Here is a 21,596-nt window from a genome sequence, read left to right as displayed (position 1 = left end):
CATTTGAAACAATCATGTAGCTCATATTACTTGGGTGAGCGATCCAGGGTCATCATGTCCCTCTTGTTTTTCTTGGGATGGAATTACCATATCATCAAACAGTTATGTGGTCAAGAAAGTGTAAATTTAACTATAAAAAGTAAAATTCTTGGTTTGTAAATTTTGGTACAGATTTCTAGATATACCTTTAATGGTGAAAAATAATACCTTTGACCTAATTAAGTTATTCTAGTTTCCAGAGTTCACTTTTATTGCTGACAGATAAGCAATTCCTGGTTTCTTATCTTTTAGGAGAAACCATTTTACTTAATTGATAGTCTTCTCGGATGTTAACTTTCTGAGATAATATTTGATACATTGTTTTGTTAGAGGAAAAATATTTTTATTTTCAAAGGCAACTATTGAAGCTTTCTTTTGACCATTCTTTGCTGAACATTTTATGCTCTCTTTAGCATTAGTTTGAAAAGCAAAGGGTAAGGGGTCCCTTTAGTCATAAATGTTGCTCATAGGGTCAGTTGATAGTCACATTTAAAAGACAGTTAATATGGAAATTGATGGAAAAAAAAATGTTTTTTAAAGCAATATTATATTACTTTGTACTATTGAAAAAAAACAACATTAGTTGAGGGAACTATCGGTAATTATGTGTTAGTTAATTGTTGTGTTGCCTTCGCTGTATACTATCAGGGCACTAAAAATCCCCATCCAGGCATTGATAGTTCAGTCTGTCATTACATCACTATTGACTGTTACTACAAGTGAAATTTCACCGTTAACTCTTGGTAACTGGGTTGTTTTTTGTTCTGACAGACAAGTGGATCAACTTGGCTGTAATTTAAACAGAAAAAAAAACAAACGACGTTTTTTCACTCTCCTGTCAAGGGCCATAATGTCATAAATATAAACATGTTTAGATATCACAGCAGGAAGATTGAAATTGTGTTAAAAATTGATATATTGGGAAATTGTTTTATCTAAACCATAGTAGAGGATTTTGCCCACCATCATCTTGACACTTAGTCTGTGGTTAGTGTAGAGACACTCTGTAGACTAAGGATATTTGAGCTAGCTAGATAAGTTTCTTAATGTCTTAAATATTTATGCTTCATATGTCAAAACTGCTATACAGAGTTTATAAACAAAACCACAAAACCTTTTTAAGTTATGAAATGTTTTAAGAATATGGCCAAATTATGTCTCAATATATAGAGAGACCAGTTTAAATGGTTCAGTTTGTGGATCCGCTCTCCACTGTGGGTTGGCAAGGGATGTGGAATTCTTTTATGTAAGGTTTAGCTATTAGGCTGACTTACAGACAGCTCTACCCATGTACCTTGCCTGTGCCTGAAGTAATGCACAGTGTCTTTTTCTACCATTAAAAGCTGGAAATGACCTGAATTGTACCACTGGCTTGAAACACAACTAGCAAGTTAGTCCTAGCCTTTGTTTCAGTTCGCTTTATCAGCAAATACACTTATTATGGATAATAAAACATAACAAAAGGCATTTCATTCATTATTCAAATAGAACATTACATTAGCTTGTAACTTTCATTGCTTCATATACTCCAGAATTGATTTTAAGAGACCTTTGTCAGAATAAAGAGAATTAATTACCTCCCTTTTATGGCCTGCATTGTGATCACTGACCTTTTAATTGAAAATAGGATGGCAAAATTATTGTCTATTTGACAACTTGTTTCTGTAAAGGCAGGTGAATTATTAATTCTTTTCAAAGAAGTAAAACATGATGGGTAATTGACGGGTAATATCCAGGGAGTATTTAATTCTGGGATAACGTGGTTAATCCCTTGAAATGGCTCATATAATTAGATGTTAGACAGTCTTAGATTATTTTAATGCAAGTTTTGTTATCTTTTCCTGTTTTTGAGACAAGAAATGAAGAGAACCTTGTCTTACATTAATTTCTTGGCCAATTGATGCCAGCTAGTGTGTTAAAGGTTTGTTTTAACTGATATGAAAATAATGGTATTAATATGTGAAATTGCAAATTCTGATAGGTCAACGTCCTAGCCCTGTTGAGTTTTCAGCTTTCTGATTGATTGATGTACAGCCAGAATCTGAAGGTTCTTGCAGTTAGATACGAGGTAGTTCAAGGTGACTGAAAAGAACAGGCTTGTGCCCTGAGTAAGAGAAAACTCAGACATATAACTACCTATAGATTTATATGCAAATCACTGTTTATAAGATTAGAAGTTATTAGATTTGAGCCGCACCTTTAGAAAACCAACATAGTGCATTTGCAACCAACATGGATCCTAAGACAAACCTGCGCATCCATGCAGTCTGGTCAGGATCCATGCTGGTCGCTAACGGTTTCTCTGATTGCAATAGGCTTTGAAAGCGAATAGCATGGATCCTGACCAGACTGTGTGGATGCGCAGGCTGGTCTGGATCCATGCTGGTCACAAATGTGCTATGTTGATTTTCTCATGGTGCAGCTCATTTGTATTAAGAAATGTGCAAATTAGTCCAGCTGATGAGATTTTAAACAGCATAAGGACTGAATGATATTCAGTGAAATGATGTCACATACTTGATGCAAAAGTTTACAATGATATCTCACTTTTCACTGAAGGTATATTTGTTCAGACTGAAAATGGGTATGTATTGATATAAGACATCCTATATTTTCAGATATAGTACATAGAGATTTAAAGTTAGAGAATATTCTTGTCAGCAAATTCCCAGATGCCACAAATCCTGAAGACAGACTTCAAATCAAGGTATGTTGTTTATCTATATACTTATACTTTGATCTTTGTTTTAGATTTTATACAAAATCATTATAAAACAACCCCTTATGATTTCAGTACCTTGTTACCGTATAACCCCGTATTAACGCCCCCCCTCTAATTAACGCCCCCCCCACGTTTTTTGGGGAAAATAAAAAAATCTTACCTTCAAAAATTGGTCCTGATCCAACACAATAATATCCAGATAATAACAATTCCATAACAATACAAATGAATTTCAAAAAAAAACCACACTTTATTAACACAAACTTTTAAACACGTCAACAGGCATGGCACAAATAAACCAAATAAATCTACTGTGTGTAAGTACTGAGTATGCTACGTGCAGGTAAATCCACATAAACATCTGGGCTATAAACACTACAGTATTGATCGAATTTAACTCGGATCACGTCACTCAGCGCGCGACTTTACACAGATTCCCAGTACGATGACGTATCGGGTTAATATGTCAGTGCATGAATTGGGATGAACAGGGGGGCGTTTATACGAGTTACTGACATTGTTTGGATCAAATTTTTCGTAAAATGCATCGCCCCCGGGGGCGTTTAAACGGGGTTATACGGTAATTGTTTCAAGCATTTGAGCCGTGCCATGAGAAAACCAACATAGTGGGTTTGCGACCAGCATGGATCCAGACCAGCCTGCGCATCCGCGCAGTCTGGTCAGGATCCATGCTGTTCGCTTTTAAAGCCTATTGGAATTGGAGAAACTGTTAGCGAACAGCATGGATCCTGACCAGACTGCGCGGATGCGCAGGCTGGTCTGGATCTATGCTGGTCGCAAACCCACTATGTTGGTTTTCTCATGGCATGGCTCATTTGTTTACTTTAAGATTGATGGAAATGTTAGATGTTGATTTGTATATCCTTTCATACAAAGGCTGTAATAATTTGGGTATCGGTGAGAATTTTACTGATTAACCCTTAGCGCGCTGGACACAATTGATTCTACCTTTGCGACCAGTGTAGATCATGATCAGCCTGCGCATCCATGCAGTCTGATCTTGATCTGCACTATTCAGTCAGTATCTTTTTTTGGTAAGCACCCCTTTTAACAGTAAATGGTACTGTCCAAATAGAAAGACAGACAAGTTCATAATAGAAATTTAGCAGGGTAAGGATTAAAGAGTCAGTTATTGATGTAACATTTCAGGTGACAGATTTTGGTTTGTCTATAACAAAGAGTGGTGTAGGACATGATAATATGATGCAAGATTTTTGTGGAACTCCAAATTATATGGGTAAGTCAGTATGTCGACCTTGTATTACTGCTTTCTCCCAGATGAACCAACGGAAGATATATGGATAGTATTTCTTTAGTATTTCTTTCCTCCAATGTATGAACACCTACGATTTTATCATGTCCATTATCATAATCAACTAGACAGAATTTTCCCACCTTAATAGTCAAACATGTCCTTTTTTATTTGTAATCTCTTCATTTAAATGGTAAAGATCTTTTAATGCACATGTTGCTAAATTATAGTAACAAATATGCACTGAAATAAAATGTGTTTGAGCAGCATGAGGCTGATTTCAGTGGTCGTAAGACCTGTTGTGCCAGATTTTGATATCTGGCACATTTCTGACGATATCACGCTTTCACTGATGGGATGACAACTTTCCTACATTATGTAACTGTCTTATATATCTAAATTTTTTTTTAAATTTATAATCACTTATAAATCAGTAAGATCTTACATATTACTTTAAGTTTACTTTATGTAACAAAATTAGGTTTATATGTGTATATGAGCCGTGCCATGAGAAAACCAACATAGTGGGTATGCGACCAGCAAGGATCCAGACCAGCCTGCGCATCCGCGCAGTCTGGTCAGGATCCATGCTGTTCGCTTTTAAAGCCTACTGTAATTAGAGAAACCATTAGTGAACAGCATGGATCCTGACCAGACTGCGCAGATGCGCAGGCTGGTCTGGACCCATGCTGGTCGCAAACCCACTATGTTGATTTTCCCATGGCGCGGCTCATATATCAATCACACTCAGAAAACACGGTGCCTTACAAAATTGTAAAAACTATCTAAAATCCAGGTATTGGTTCTCAAGCAGTAAAATATGTTTAAAGAGTCGTTAGTTTTAAAGTGCATGCACCCTTGTCTTATGTTTGTACTTATCTAAGATCTGCACACTTGTTAGCAAATACATATAAATGGGCAAGTTTATATTTGAAGTCATTCATTTCTCATTTATATCAAAGTTTATGTCATTAATATTTTCAGCGCCAGAGATTATAGATAATAAAACGTATAGTCAACAGTGTGATGTATGGGCTCTAGGTGTGATTGTTTACACTTTGTAAGTAGAACTACTCTTTGAACTTGAGTTAAGTAGTGTAAAGATGTATATATTTCATAAATGAACAATAATTGCATGTTTGAGGGTCTTAAAATTGGACCTTTTCATTGCAGCTGTCACTCTTTGGCACTGTAACCGTACTGTTGATATTTTCTTTGAACTGAGCACGGCTTTGTGACTACACCCTACAGTCACTCCTGGTACAAAACGTTGCAACAGGAACTGATATGGCCGGGCTTTTTTTTCTGAAAAACATTAGTTTAACGTTGAAATGGCTTAAGGGTTTGCAAAAAGTTCAAGGTTAAAGAAAATAATCAACACAGACAGCATGTCTTGATGATGTTGGCACACATCTGGAAAGGTTATATATTAAGCATCTTTTATCTGTTAAATACATTTTGCAATGCTGCAGTTCTTTGTGTTAGGAGAACAAATTGTAAAAAATAGTACCAGCATCACTCACTTGTAAATCAGTCAATAATGCTGTTCTATATGTTGATATGTCAGTTTATACATGTTTGGAAATGTTTCTAATATTTAAACAGATTTTGTGGTTACTTCCCATTTCGCTCTAAAGATGATGACTCATTGTATGATATCATCAAAAAAGGAGATATTGACTTCACAGATGAGATGTGGAACGAGGTGTCAGACGAAGGTTTGTTTATGTGTAGTCTATTTGTTATGATTTCTAACCTATTTTTTGTTATGTCCAGACTGTGTGGTAACCCACCGTTTCAGGCGAAGGATGAGGATACCCTGTATGAACTAATCAAGAAAGGTTACATAGACTTTACCCCTGACAAAATCTGGAAACCGGTCTCCGACCAAGGTTTGTCTGGTACCAAGGCTGAGAAATTCCACTCGCTATATCTATCTTCTATCAGTTCTGGTTTTCTCATTATTTGAAATACTCTGCATGCAGGTGCAGTAGCTGAATGTAACAGATTTTTGTGTTAGCAGTACTTTGAAACAGTGATGAGAAATATGCACTGCATATTCTTAAACCTTTTTATATTTATTCTTTATTTAATATGAAATATTTTCTTAAAATCAATGTCTTAAATTCAGCTATGCAACAGAAAAAGTGGAATTTACATGCTTTGGATAGTCAACAGATAGTTTCACCTCTATATGCATTCTGTCCACTGCTTATACATATGTATAAATATATACAAGAGAGAAGCTTGCTTTTAGTGCTTGTGACAAGTGATTGCTTCTATTTTCCTATCTGAAATCTTTGTTTTAGCGGCAGAGAACAGTACATTTGTGTTGCCTCCAAGCAAGTCTGGGAAGGAGAGGCTTTGGTTTTGTACCACAAACTCCTGACAGATTAGTCATCTGCATGTGCTAAGATAGTTTTATTAGTTCTAAAAATGAATTGTATATATGTATGTGAATACTGTTAAAATCTTGTAAAAATGGTCTGCTTTAGTATTACAATTATGTACGCAAATGACACAAGAAAACATCTTGACAGATGTATTTGACAGATGTATTTGTATTATACAGTCAAACTTTGTTTGCTCAAACTCAGATAATTCGAACAGTACCCTTCACTTGAACTCATTGTCAGGTCTCGGAAAAATCCTTATATAATGTATATTACTCAATGGCTCAAACTACAGATAACTCGAACAAATTTCTGGTCCCTTCGAGTCCCAGCGAACCAAGTTTACCTGTATTTGCCATATAAATGGGGTTACTCAATTTGGGTCTAAATATGCAGGTGTTACAAACAAAATCAGATATGAATATAATTAACTCTATCTAGAACTAGCTCATATCTCTTCTTACTGTATACATTGCATGCAAAACTATAGTGGCTTGTCTCCTCGTAAAGTATCTTTTTTCATATGCTTTTCTTCTTAGTATAGAGATTAATGGAAACTTCAGACTGTAATATGTAAAGATTTTACATAACTGTTTGTTAATGTAATCTGTTAATATTTTATGATTAAAGCAAAGGTACACTAGACAATATCTACCTAAATATTTTTTGTAAGTCATCTGTTAATAATAGTTGTTTTGTGGATTTTAAAGTTGATGATAACCAGTTCAAGTATTTTTTAAACTAAGAGGTCATATTCCTTTTCTCAAAAGAAGTTCTGTATATACATTTTAAAGCCATTTCTGTTTTTAAATATTTCATGCAATATGTGTGTATTCAGAGTACCGGTATTGTTAAATATTAAGTAATCATTCGTAAAGCTTAATAAATGTCTTTTAAGTCACTTTAATTTGTATGGTCGAAAGGATTTTTTCTGCATTCAATAGTATATTTGTCACATAATACTGTATATGCTACTCATATCATCATATTATTCTAGTTTCTGATGTACACATGTTTCTGCACAAACATTTATTGTAAGATAGTCCTGACACACCTTAAGACAAGATAAAGTTAATGTATTTCTGTAAATGAGATGAAAATAACCTAAAACAACAAGGTTATGGTCATTGTAGGTCATGGTCAGCGTGGTCATCTTGGTTTAAAACTTGTGTATAAATTTCTTGTTACTGTTATATATTTTAGCTAAAGAATGTATAAAGAAGATGTTAAATACAGATCCTGCCCATAGACTGACAGCCAGTGAAGTATTAAACCATCATTGGATCACGGTATGTAATATCTGGCTCTGATCTATTATACATATTCAGCAATGTGCTGGTTTGACAACTTGTAATAACTAGGGGAGGAAGAGTTCAAGCTTAGAGTGAAAAAATTGCTTGTGTTAAATGTCACAGTCACTCGGCAACCTTGTAAGACACACCTCCAGATACATCTTTTACAGTCACTTGGCATCCTCTTAAAACACATCTCCAGGTACATATGTATCACATTCTCTTGGAATCCTCGTAAGACACACCTCCAGATACATGTTTATCACAGACACTTGGCACCTCTAAAACACATCTCCAGATACATATGTATCACATTCACTTGGCATCCTCGTAAGACACACCTCCAGATACATGTATATCACATTCACTTGGCATCCTCGTAAGACACACCTCCAGATACATGTATATCACATTCACTTGGCATCCTTGTAAGACACACCTCCAGATACATCTATATCACATTCACTTGGCATCCTTGTAAGACACACCTCCAGATACATGTTTATCACATTCACATGGCATCCTTGTAAGTCACACCTCCAGATACATGTTTATCACATTCACTTGGCATCCTTGTAAGACACACCTCCAGATACATATATATCACATGCACTTGGCATCCTTGTAAGACACACCTCCAGATACATGTTTATCACATTCACTTGGCATCCTTGTAAGTCACACCTCCAGATACATGTTTATCACATTCTTTTGGCATCCTTGTAAGACACACCTCCAGATACATGTATATCACATTCACTTGGCATACTTGTAACACACACCTCCAGATACATATATATATCACATTCACTTGGCATCCTTGTAACACACACCTCCAGATACATATATATATCATATTTACTTGGCATCCTTGTAAGACACACCTCCAGATACATGTTTATCACATTCATTTGGCATCCTCGTAAGACACACCTCCAGATACATGTTTATCACATTCATTTGGCATCCTCGTAAGACACACCTCAAGATACATGTTTATCACATTCACTTGGCATCCTCGTAAGACTCACCTCCAGATACATATATATCACATTCACTTGGCATCCTCGTAAGACACACCTCAAGATACAGTGAAACACCGCTCGCTTGAGCATCGATGACGCGAGCACCCGGGCTTGCTCGAGCAATTCATGTGGTCCCGGCCGATTTCCTTCTATTTTCTATGTGAAATTACCATGGCTGGGTCGAGCATCGATAACTCGATTGCTCGAGCATGACACATGGTCCCTGTGTATTAATTTACTCTTTGTTGCTTATGGCAAACTCGAGCAGAGGTGTCCAAATTTTCACACTTTCGGCGGTCAGAATGTATCGGTTAATTGAAAATTTTCCCACGCCATGAGAATTGCATGGTCTATTCCCCGACTGTCTTAAATGTTTGTTTGTCGGTATATTTGATCTGATAATGAGATTAATTATTGATGAAAGGTGGAAGAAAAATTTTATTGATCAAAATTGTTATTAATTATTACTTTTTTTCTGCGGGATCGAGAAGATAATTATGAGATCTTAATATTTTAATCAACAGTTGTTTGCATGCAAATAAAGGAAATAATATAGCCTTTTTCATAAAGTTGAGACGATAATTATGAGATCTTAATTTGGAGAAGAAAAATGCGAATTCGATTACAGTATTTCAAATAAAAAAAATGTCTTAGCTGTTTCTTCACATGTGCCATTTACGATCTATCATAAATAACGTTTGTAATACGTTTGTTTTTTTTGAAAATGTCACGTGTGTGTTATTATTACGCATCACCGTTTCCTCTGCAAATGGTTTCGATGACAATTGGTAAACCAAACTTCAATTTTCTTAGTATGTTGGTCAATGTTTTGGTCGCTCGAAACCATGGATAACTCGAGCATTTTGCTCATCCCGTTGCGACCTCGAGCGAGCAGTGTTTCACTGTACATGTTTATCACATTCACTTGGCATCCTCGTAAGACACACCTCAAGATACATGTTTATCACAGTCACTTGGCATCCTCGTAAGACACACCTCGAGATACATGTTTATCACAGTCACTTGGAATCCTTGTAAGACACACCTCCAGATATATATATATATATCACATTCACTTGGCAACCTCATAAGGCACACCTCCAGATACATGTATATCACATTCACTTGGCATCCTTGTAAGACGCACCTCAAGATACATGTTTATCACAGTCACTTGGCATCCTCGTAAGACTCACCTTGTAAGACACACCTCCAGATACATGTATATCACATTCACTTGGCATCTTTATAAGACACGCCTCCAGATACATGTATATCACATTCACTTGGCATCCTTGTAAGACACACCTCAAGATACATGTTTATCACAGTCACTTGGCATCCTTGTAAGACACACCTCCAGAGAGAGAGATATAATCACATTAACTTGGCAACCTCATAAGGCACACCTCCAGATACATGTATATCACAGTCACTTGGCATCCTTCTAAGACACACCTCCAGATACATATATATCACATTCACTTGGCATCCTTGTAAGGCACACCTCCAGATACATATATATCACATTCACTTGGCATCCTCGTAAGACACACCTGAAGATACATGTTTATCACAGTCACTTGGCATCCTCGTAAGACTCACCTTGTAAGACACACCTCCAGATACATGTATATCACATTCACTTGGCATCCTTATAAGACACACCTCCAGATACATGTATATCACATTCACTTGGCATCCTTGTAAGACACACCTCCAGATACATGTTTATCACAGTCACTTGGCATCCTCGTAAGACTCACCTTGTAAGACACACCTCCAGATACAGGTATATCACATTCACTTGGCATCCTTATAAGACACACCTCCAGATACATGTATATCACATTCACTTGGCATCTTTGTAAGACACACCTCCAGATACATGTATATCACAGTCACTTGGCATCCTCGTAAGACACACCTCCAGATACATGTTTATCACAGTCACTTGGCATCCTCGTAAGACTCACCTTGTAAGACACACCTCCAGATACAGGTATATCACATTCACTTGGCATCCTTATAAGACACACCTCCAGATACATGTATATCACATTCACTTGGCATCCTCGTAAGACACACCTCAAGATACATGTTTATCACAGTCACTTGGCATCCTCGTAAGACACACCTCAAGATACATGTTTATCACACTCACTTGGCATCCTCATAAGACACAGCTCAAGATACATATATATCACATTCACTTGGCATTCTCGTAAGACACACCTAAAGATACATGTTTATCACAGTCACTTGGCATCCTCGTAAGACTCACCTTGTAAGACACACCTCCAGATACATGTATATCACATTCACTTGGCATCCTTGTAAGACACACCTCAAGATACATGTTTATCACAGTCACTTGGCATCCTCGTAAGACTCACCTTGTAAGACACACCTCCAGATACAGGTATATCACATTCACTTGGCATCTTTATAAGACACACCTCCAGATACATGTATATCACATTCACTTGGCATCCTTGTAAGACACACCTCCAGATACATGTATATCACAGTCACTTGGCATCCTCGTAAGACACACCTCCAGATACATGTATATCACAGTCACTTGACAATCTTGTTAGACACACCTTCAGATACATGTCTGTATTTTGGAAATTGTAAATTAAAAAGAAATACAAAGTGAATCATTCAGTTTTTATAAGGAAAACATACTTTAGCAGTCTGTGAAGCATGGAGCTGTCTAGAATAATATCTTGCTGTTAGTCTTGCCAGTAAAGCATTGATCTATTGCTGTAAGTTTTGCAGTTAAACATTGGGCTGTTGCTGTAAGTCTTGCAGTAAAGCTTTGAGCTATTGCTGTAAGTCTTGCAGTAAAGCATTGAGCTACTGCTGTGAGTCTTGCAGTAAAGCATTGAGCTATTGCTGTACGTATTGCAGTAAAGCATTGAGCTATTGCTGTTAGACTTGCAGAAAAGCATTGAGCTATTGTTGCTAGATTTGAAGAAAAGCATTGAGCTATTGTTGCTGTTCTTGCAGTTAGGCATTGAGCTGTTGCTGTAAGTCTTGCAGTATAGATTTGAGCTATTGCTGTAAGTCTTGCAGTAAAGCATTGAGCTACTGCTGTGAGCCTTGCAGTAAAGCATTGAGCTATTGCTGTACGTATTGCAGTAAAGCATTGAGCTATTGCTGTTAGACTTGCAGAAAAGCATTGAGCTATTGCTGCTAGATTTGAAGAAAAGCATTGAGCTATTGCTGCTGTTCTTGCAGTTAGGCATTGAGCTGTTGCTGTAAGTCTTGCAGTATAGCTTTGAGCTATTGCTGTAAGTCTTGCAGTAAAGCATTGAGCTACTGCTGTGAGTCTTGCAGTAAAGCATTGAGCTATTGCTGTACGTATTGCAGTAAAGCATTGAGCTATTGCTGTTAGACTTGCAGAAAAGCATTCAGCTATTGCTGCTAGATTTGTAGAAAAGCATTGAGCTATTGCTGCTGTTCTTGCAGTTAGGCATTAAGCTGTTGCTGTAAGTCTTGCAGTAAAGCTTTGAGCTATTGCTGTAAGTCTTGCAGTAAAGCATTGAGCTACTGCTGTGAGTCTTGCAGTAAAGCATTGAGCTATTGCTGTATGTATTGCAGTAAAGCATTGAGCTATTGCTGTTAGACTTGCAAAAAAGCATTGAGCTATTGCTGCTAGATTTGTAGAAAAACATTGAGCTATTGCTGCTGTTCTTGCAGTTAGGCATTGAACTGTTGCTGTAAGTCTTGCAGTAAATTATTGAGCTATTGCTGTAAGTCTTATAGAAAAGCTTTGAGCTATTGCTGTAAGTCTTGCAGTAAAGCAACGAGCTGTTGCTGTTAGTCTTGTTTGTAAGTCATACAGTAAAGCATGGGGCTATCATTGTTAGGCTTGTAACTCTTACAGTAAAACATGGAGCCATTGCTGAAAATTTTGTTTGTAAGTCTTGCAATAAAGCATGAAGCTGTTGCTGTTAGTCTATTTTTAGCTCACCTGTCACAAAGTGACAAGGTGAGCTTTTGTGATCGCGCAGTGTCCGTCGTCCGTCCGTCCGTGCGTCCGTCCGTCCGTAAACTTTTGCTTGTGACCACTCTAGAGGTCACATTTTTTATGGGATCTTTATGAAAGTTGGTCAGAATGTTCATCTTGATGATATCTAGGTCAAGTTCGAAACTGGGTCACGTGCCATCAAAAACTAGGTCAGTAGGTCTAAAAATAGAAAAACCTTGTGACCTCTCTAGAGGCCATAATTTTCAATGGATCTTCATGAAAATTGGTCAGAATGTTCATCTTGATGATATCTAGGTCAAATTCGAAACTGGGTTGCGTGCAGTCAAAAACTAGGTCAGTAGGTCTAAAAATAGAAAAACCTTGTGACCTCTCTAGAGGCCATATATTTCACAAGATCTTCATGAAAGTTGGTCAGAACGTTCACCTTGATGATATCTAGGTCAAATTCGAAACTGGGTCACGTGCCTTCAAAAACTAGGTCAGTAAGTCAAATAATAGAAAAACCTTGTGACCTCTCTAAAGAATATATTTTTCATGGGATCTGTATGAAAGTTGGTCTGAATGTTCATCTTGATGATTTCTAGGTCAAGTTCGAAACTGGGTCACGTGCCATCAAAAACTAGGTCAGTAGGTCTAAAAATAGAAAAACCTTGTGACCTTTTTAGAGGCCATATATTTCACAAGATCTTCATGAAAATTGGTCAGAACGTTCACCTTGATGATATCTAGGTCTAGTTTGAAACTGGGTCACGTGCCATCAAAAACTAGGTCAGTAGGTCAAATAATAGAAAAACCTTGTGACCTCTCTAAAGGCCATATTTTTCATGGGATCTGTGTGAAAGTTGGTCTGAATGGTCATCTTGATGATATCTAGGTCAAGTTCGAAACTGGGTCAGGTGCAGTCAAAAACTAGGTCAGTAGGTCTAAAAATAGAAAAACCTTGTGACCTCTCTAGAGGCCATATATTTCATGAAATCTTCATGAAAATTTGTCAGAATGTTCACCTTGATGATATCTAAGTCAAGTTCGAAAGTGGGTCACGTGCCATCAAAAACTAGGTCAGTAGGTCAAATAATAGAGAAACCTTGTGACCTAACTAGAGGCCATATTTTCCATGGGATCTGTATGAAAGTTGGTCTGAATGTTCATCTTGATGATATCTAGGTCAAGTTTGAAAGTGGGTCACATGCCGTCAAAAACTAGGTCAGTAGGTCAAATAATAGAAAAACCTTGTGACCTCTCTAAAGGCCATATTTTTCAATGGATCTTCATGAAAGTTGGTCTGAATGTTCATCTTGATGATATCTAGGTCAAATTCGAAACAGGGTCATGTGCGGTCAAAAACTAGGTCAGTAGGTCTAAAAATAGAAAAACCTTGTGACCTCTCTAGAGGCCATACTTGTGAATGGATATTCATAAAAATTGGTCAGAATGTTCACCTTGATGATATCTAATTCAAGTTCGAAAGTGGGTCACGTGCCTTCAAAAAGTAGGTCAGTAGGTCAAATAATGAAAAAACGTTGTGACCTCTCTAAAGGCCATATTTTTCATGGGATCTGTATGAAAGTTGGTCTGAATGTTTATCTTGATGATATCTAGGTCAAGTTTGAAACTGAGTCAACTGCGATCAAAAACTAGGTCAGTAGGTCTTGAAATAGAAAAACCTTGTGACCTCTCTAGAGGCCATACCCTTGAATGGATCTTCATGAAAATTGGTCAGAATGTTCACCTTGATGATATCTAGGTCAAGTTTGAAACTGGGTCACGTGCCTTAAAAAACTAGGTCAATAGGTCAAATAATAGAAAAACCTTGTGACCTCTCTAGAGACCATATTTTTCAATGGATCTTCATGAAAATTGGTCAGAATTTTTATCTTTATAATATCTAGGTCAAGTTCAAAACTGGGTCACATGAGCTCAAAAACTAGGTCACTATGTCAAATAATAGAAAAAACGACGTCATACTCAAAACTGGATCATGTGGGAAAAGGTGAGCGATTCAGGACCATCATGGTCCTCTTGTTTTTAGAACTTTCAGTAAAGTTTTGTTTTATGTCTTGCAGTAAAGCATGGAGTAATCTGTTGCTGTTAGTCTTGTTTGTAAGTCTTACTGTAAAGCAATGAGCCATTGCTGTTAGACTTGTTCATAAGTCGTGCAGTAAAGCAGTAGTCTTGTTTGTAAGTATTTCAGCAATGCATGGAGTCATTGCTTTTAGTCTTGTTTATAAGTGATTCAGCAATGCATGGAGCCAATACTGTTAGTCTCGTTTGTGAGTCTTGCAGTAAAGCAGTAGTCTTGTTTGTGAGTCTTGTAGTAAAACAATGAGCTATGTCTGTTAGTCTTGTTTGTAAGTGTTTCAGCAATGCATGGAGCCATTGCTGTTAGTCCTGTTTGTAAGTCTTGCAGTAAAGCAATGAGCCATTGCTGTTAGTCTTGTTTGCAAGTCTTGCAGTAAAGCAATAGTCTTGTTTGTAGTCTTGCAGTAAAGCAATGAGCTAATGCTGCTAGTCTTGTTTGTAAGTGTTTCAGCAATGCATGTGGCCATTGCTGTTAGTCCTGTTTGTAAGTCTTGCAGTAAAGCAATGAGCCATTGCTGTTAGTCTTGTTTGCAGGTCTTGCAGTAAAGCAATAGTCTTGATTGTAAGTCTTTCAGCAATGCATAGAGCCATTGCTGTTAGTCTTGTTTGTAAGTGTTTTAGCAAGGCATGGAGCCATTGCTGTCTGTCATGTTTGTAAGTCTTGCAATAAAGCAACAGTCTTGTTTGTTAGTCTTGCAGTAAAACAATGAGCCATTGCTGTTAGTATTGTTTTTAAGTCTTTCTGCAATACTTGGAGCCATTGCTGTTAGTCTTGTTTGTAAATCTTGCAGTCAGCAATAGTCTTGTTTGTAAGTCTTTCATCAATGCACAGAGCCATTGCTGTTAGTCTTGTTTGTAAGTCTTGCAGTAAAGCAATAGTAAGTCATGCAGTAAAGCAATAGTCTTGTTTGTAAGTCTTGCAGTAAAGCAGTGAGCCATTTCTGTTAGTCTTGTTTGTAAGTGTTTCAGCAATGTAAGGTGCCATTTCTGTTAATTTTGTTTGTAAGTGTTTCAGCAATGCATGGAGCCATTACTGTTAGTCTTGTTTGTAAGTCTTGCAGTAAAGCAATGAGCCATTGCTGTTAGTCTTGTTTTGCAAATCTTGCAGTAAAGCAATAGTCTTGTTAGTGTTTCAGCACTGCATGGAGCCATTGCTGTTTGTCAGCACTGCATGGAGCCATTGCTGTTTGTCTTGTTTGTAAGTCTTGCAGTAAAGCAATAGTCTTGTTTGTTAGTCTTGCAGTAAAGCAATGAGCCATTGCTGTTAGTCTTGTTTGTAAGTGTTTCAGCAATGCATGGAGCCATTGCTGTAAGTCTTGTAATGTTTGCAGTAAAGCAATCATCCATTTGGTTTTGTTTGTACGTCTTGCAGTAAAGCTTGAGGCTATCTGGTCCTGTTAGTCTTGTTCAAACATTTTGCAGTAGAAATTTAAAAACAGACAGAATGCAGTTAAGCTGCACTGAATATCATTCTAGTAAAATGTCAATTTTTTTAGTTCACCTGAGCAATGCTCAGGTGAGTTTTTCTGATCGCTCAATGTCTGTCGTCCGTCAACATTTAGCTTGTGTATGCGATAGAGGCTGTATTTTTCAACCGATCTTCATGAAGTTTTGTCAGAATGATTACCTTGATGAAATCTTGGCCGAGTTCGAAAATGGGTCATCTGGGGTCAAAAACTAGGTCACTAGGTCAAATCAAGGAAAAACCTTGTGTATGCGATAGAGGCTGTATTTTTCAATTGATCTTCATGAAATTTTGTCAGAATGATTACCTTGATGAAATCTAGGCCAAGTTAGAAAATGGGTCACCCGGGATCAAAAACTAGGTCACTAGGTCAAATCAAGGAAAAGCCTTGTGTATTCGATAGAGGCTGTATTTTTCATTTTATCTTCATGCATTTTGGTCAGAATGATTACCTTGATAATATCTAGGCCGAGTTGGAAAATGGGTTATCTGGGGTTAAAAAGTAGGTCACTAGGTCAAATCAAAGAAAAACCTTGTGTATGCGATAGAGGCTGTATTTTTCAATTGATCTTCATGAAATTTTGTCAGAATGATAACCTTGATGAAATCTAGGCCAGTTTCGAAAATGGGTCATCTGGGGCCAAAAACTAGGTCACGAGGTCAAATCAAAGAAAAACCTTGTGTATGCGATTGAGGCTGTATTTTTCAATTGGTCTTGATGAATTTTGGTCAGAATGATTGCCTTGATGAAATAAAGGTCAAGTTTGAATATGGGTCACCTGGGGTCAAAAACTAGGTCGCTAGGATATATCAAAGAAAAATGTTTTGTATGCGATAGAGGCTGTATTCTTTAATCGAGGATGAAATTTAGTCAGAATGATTGCCTTGATCAAATCTAGATCAAATTCGAATGTAGGTCATCTTAGTTCAAAAACTAGGTCACTAGGTCAAATTGAAGAAAATGCTTGTTTACACTTAAGAGACCACATTTTTGATCCAATCTTAATGAAAATTGGTCAGAATATTTGTTTCCATGAAATCACTATGTCAAACATGTTTACACTGTTATGGTGTGTTTATCAGGTGAGCGACCTAGGGCCATCTTGGCCCTCTTGTTTTTTTTTATAGAGGTAACTTTCCTTTTAAGAAATGAAGCTTGATGTATATTTGGAGGTGTGTCTTTTTAATAACATTTCATTAAATGATAGTGAAATTTTGATTAAACTTATTTATTTGTGTATACATACTACATCAAAGTATGGATTTAGTCAGTTATTATGAACGTATGAATTCTTTCATAAATAAAATATTTTAGGGTGACCAAGCAAGACAGTCAGCAAATGTTCTAGAACTGATGAAAGAATGGAAAGATGATTTAAAAATAGATGGTGAAAATAGTGCAATAAATGGAGAGACAGATGGTGAGGAGGGCACACAGGTCCACGATGAGAACCACACAGAGGAAACAAATAACAATGAACCTTCTATATCAACATCCAGTGAAACCAACAGAAAGGGTTCAGGAGGAAAGAAGCCAGGCTCAGGAGGGAAGGTAGGATTTACTAAGTGGACAGAATTACATGCATTTTCAAACCTTGAACCCTTACTCCGCTAAATTTCTAAAATGGACTGGTCCATCATTCAATTTGGGCAGTACCATTTATTATTTGAAAGGGCGTTCACTGAAAATTTACTGACTGAATAGTAAACAGTGCAGACCATGATCAGCCTGCACGGATCATGGTCTGCACTGGTTGCAAAGACAGAATCACTTGCTGCCAGCAGGCTAAAGGTTAAATTGCAAAATAGTAACAGTCTATAAAAAAATATGTTGCTTGTGAAGGGTTGATTATTCAAGTCTTCATATTTAAGGGCAGAGAACTTGGATTTAAGTATGTATTTTTTCTAAATATTCATATACTTAATGCAAACATATGACTAATGTCCCAGGATCGAGGAGAAAGCTACAAGCATGTACATTTGTATTAGAAACTTTATCCAATGATTAATTGTATAAACACTGAAAACTTGTGTATATTTGAAAATGTCTGTAAAGTGTTGTAATTTGAATTGGGAGGGCAGTTATTAGAAAAAAATAAAAAATGCAATAGTATGGTTAGAGGAATGATTTATTTGAATAAATTTACATTCTCTTCTTTTTAAAGAAGTTTATTAAATTTTTAAGTTAAATTTGCTCAGGTGTTTTGTATGTTTACCATACACATACAAGAAGGTTTCAGCCAGACATGTGATGATACATCACAGTAGCTTCCAAAACAGATTCATTAATTTATATTTTGAGAAAGTCATTTAGATGTTCTATAATTGAAGCAAGTTCGGTATTTTAATAGAACATGAATTTAAGTGTGATTTATGCCATTTGTGTGATGCATTTTTTGTCAAAGTTCACTGTCTGTTTTTACGCTATCTTCCTATTTTGTAGAATTCATCGAGAACAAGTCAGAACCGTTCATCAACGGGAAGCATTCCACGTAACTCTACTGGGCCATCTTTGAAATCATTGAATGTTACCACCAAAATACCTGGCTCTAAATCACCTTTGCCAAGCTCTCGTACTGCACAGCTGAACACACCACAGCCCCGACCAGGGACACAGAATGCTCTGAGAGCCACTCCCGTCAATAACCACAGAAACACGCCAACATTAAGTAAGGGCAATGCTGTGAAACAGACTACCAAAAACAATCCTGTTAAAAAATAAGGACAGTGCATACCAATAGTGTATTTATCAGTATCTGTTTTAAGTGACGTATTGAAATGCAAACTTTGACCGTGAAAATGACCCATCACTGCAGCATGTTATAAAACAGAACTGAAGATGAAATGGTGATTGAATTGAATATAAAGAGGTGAGGTTTGCATTTGAAAATGGCTTTTTATAGGCTTGGAAGCTTCATTACCAGTGTTAATGTACATACAGGTTGAATAGTATATATATAGTAAAAAGGAGGCCAAATATTGGATTATGCTAGTTATTAACTGGTATCTATAGACTGCTATACAGCAGAAAAGTGTGTTCATTTGTTACCGTCCAACATTGAAAACTGTGATGAAAAACATGTATCCTATGTGAAACAATTACATCATTATTGTATTTCGTTTTCCTTTTTTAACGTACTTGATAATGTATGAAGCAGTAGCAGTGTGAAGTGTTTTAATTAGTGATTGCTCAAGTTTGGATGCTACAGTCAGATTGGAGTAAGACTTGCATGAAACCTGGAAATTCTTTGTTATATTTCATTCCATACTGATTCAAGTATATGAAAGTAGCTTTTCACTAATTACATGAAAAAGTTAAAATACTGTCAAAATTTCTGAAAATGAATGTTGTCAGTATTGAGCATTAATGTAACAAGTATTACCGCTAAGGTGTCTGTTAATTTTCTTAATTTTACTTTAAGAAATTAAGGTAAAAATTGTTGCCCGGTTACCTCATCTGATTATTTCCACTATATTTAGAGCATTATTCTGCATGTATTTCATAATGTATTTTATGGTTTTTTAAGTGCTGTGTGTTTTCATATGAAGTAAATTAGCACCAACACATTGTGTATGCATGATTTATGTAAATACCTTTAAAATTTATTTAAATGAATTAGTACCTCGCCTTTCTGTCTCATAAGTATGTGATATGCAGGTGTTACGTTATTGATTTGCTTTACTAGGTGTACATGTTATAAAATTGACCCTGAAACTTCTTTAGATTTATACTGTAAAACTGTAAGGTATTCATGTTGATTTGCTGAGGCACATTGAGGAAACTGCCTCAGTTTTTGTTTTGTTTTTAAAGAAAAAATAGCATGGTTTTGCAGGTGTATGAAACAATTCATTGCAGTACGGCTTTATAATTTTATCTTTTAATGCAATCATGGGGGTAAATTATAACTTGCTTTTCTAACCGTAACTTTACTGTTTGATACCCACCATTTTTGTTAAGTTTCTATCCACCATGATCAAATATTTATAAAATGAAGTGTATTGACTTAGTTGGCTTCCATGTTGACCGATTCATCACTAGTTCTGAATATTGTCTTGTTGCAGAAAAATATGAGATGGCAAAAACCTCTTAAGATACTAGTCCGACTTGTTTTATGTTAAACTGTACCTGAATCTACAGGCTTCACTAGAATTTCTCTGAACCTGAAGTTTTAAACCAGTTAGTTTGTCTACCACACCAACAACATACAGAAAACAACAGTTTCAAGTGTCATCCCATTAGCAATGCCATATTTACAGACCTAACTCAAAACCTCAGTATTAGCAAATTATTAAGTATGATTCATAAATATATTTCCTTTAAAAGTCTATATTTTTATCCAAGTTACATTTTTTTTCTGGCACTAGCTCAGTTTTAAACACTTCTGTCAGAATGATAAAGATCAACTTATGTTTCTGCTTTTGTAAATTGTCATTGGGTGCAAATTTTTATTTCTCCGGGCACCGGATGTATTTTGTGGTTTGGTATTTTTATTTGGTGAGTTTTACAGCAGCTGCTTTGCAGGTTAATATAGTCTCTGCAAATGTATTTGACATTTCGTATGAAACTGCTACAATTTCTGAAATGCAAGCAAAGCAGAGAAAATTGCGAATAATTTTGTATTTGATCTTGTTCCAGGAAATCCTTTCATCTGTATTATACTGAGTGTTGGCTGGCCAAGTGGTTTAGGTAACTGAATTAGAATCACTTCACATTCACTGCCGTAGCTTTGAAAACCTACTTGAGATATAGATATAGAATTCTCCTGAGTCAGGAAACTTGCTCTACCTAGATGCCTGCTCATGCAACATACCTTCTAAGGGGCACCTTGTGTCCCTTTTCACCATTGAAGCTGGAAATGTTCTATCCTCTTCCACCATTAAAGTTGAAACCTTGTGTCCCCCTCCACTATTAAAGCTGGAAACAGTCTGTCCCCCTTCACTATTACAGCAGTAAACTGACTGCCTTACTTCCACCATTAAAGCTGGAATCAGGCCATACTAATGACCGAAACAAAGCATTATATGCCACTCAGTTGAGATATGACAAATTGAAGCATTGTTTTCTATTCAGTGTCATGATGCAAATGAAACTATTTTTTAGCTCACCTGTCACAAAGTGACAAGGTGAGCTTTTGTGATCGCATGACGTCTGTTGTCCGTCCATCCATGCGTCCGTCCCTAAACTTTTGCTTGTGACCACTCTAGAGGTCACATTTTTCATGGGATCTTTATGAAAGTTGGTCAGAATGTTCATCTTGATGATATCAAGGTCAAGTTCGAAACTGGGTCACGTGCGTTCAAAAACTAG

The 21,596-nt window shown here is 36.6% G+C and overlaps 1 protein-coding gene across 3 annotated transcripts in view; it reads left to right on the top strand.

Moving 5' to 3' along the window:
• The window catches only part of LOC123552141 (serine/threonine-protein kinase 33-like), a 56,179-nt gene extending 36,948 nt beyond the window's left edge, over positions 1 to 19,231 (top strand). For 2 of the 3 annotated variants that reach the window (XM_045341558.2, XM_045341560.2), the window contains exons 5-11: positions 2,658 to 2,746; positions 3,932 to 4,019; positions 5,019 to 5,094; positions 5,811 to 5,926; positions 7,631 to 7,716; positions 17,604 to 17,840; positions 18,732 to 19,231. In XM_045341558.2, the coding sequence (XP_045197493.1) occupies positions 2,658 to 2,746; positions 3,932 to 4,019; positions 5,019 to 5,094; positions 5,811 to 5,926; positions 7,631 to 7,716; positions 17,604 to 17,840; positions 18,732 to 19,010 (971 nt within the window). In that variant the 3' untranslated portion in view covers positions 19,011 to 19,231. Of the gene's footprint in view, positions 1 to 2,657; positions 2,747 to 3,931; positions 4,020 to 5,018; positions 5,095 to 5,639; positions 5,753 to 5,810; positions 5,927 to 7,630; positions 7,717 to 17,603; positions 17,841 to 18,731 lie in introns of all 3 variants that reach the window. The other variant, XM_045341561.2, reaches the window with a different exon arrangement.
• The last annotated feature ends 2,365 nt before the right edge of the window (positions 19,232 to 21,596 follow it).

The sequence above is a fragment of the Mercenaria mercenaria genome, chromosome 4 (genome assembly GCF_021730395.1).
Source record: "Mercenaria mercenaria strain notata chromosome 4, MADL_Memer_1, whole genome shotgun sequence".
In the NCBI taxonomy this organism is placed as follows: domain Eukaryota; kingdom Metazoa; phylum Mollusca; class Bivalvia; order Venerida; family Veneridae; genus Mercenaria; species Mercenaria mercenaria.
The sequence above is the reverse complement of the archived record's forward strand: the minus strand, read 5'-3'. Positions and strand labels throughout refer to the sequence as shown.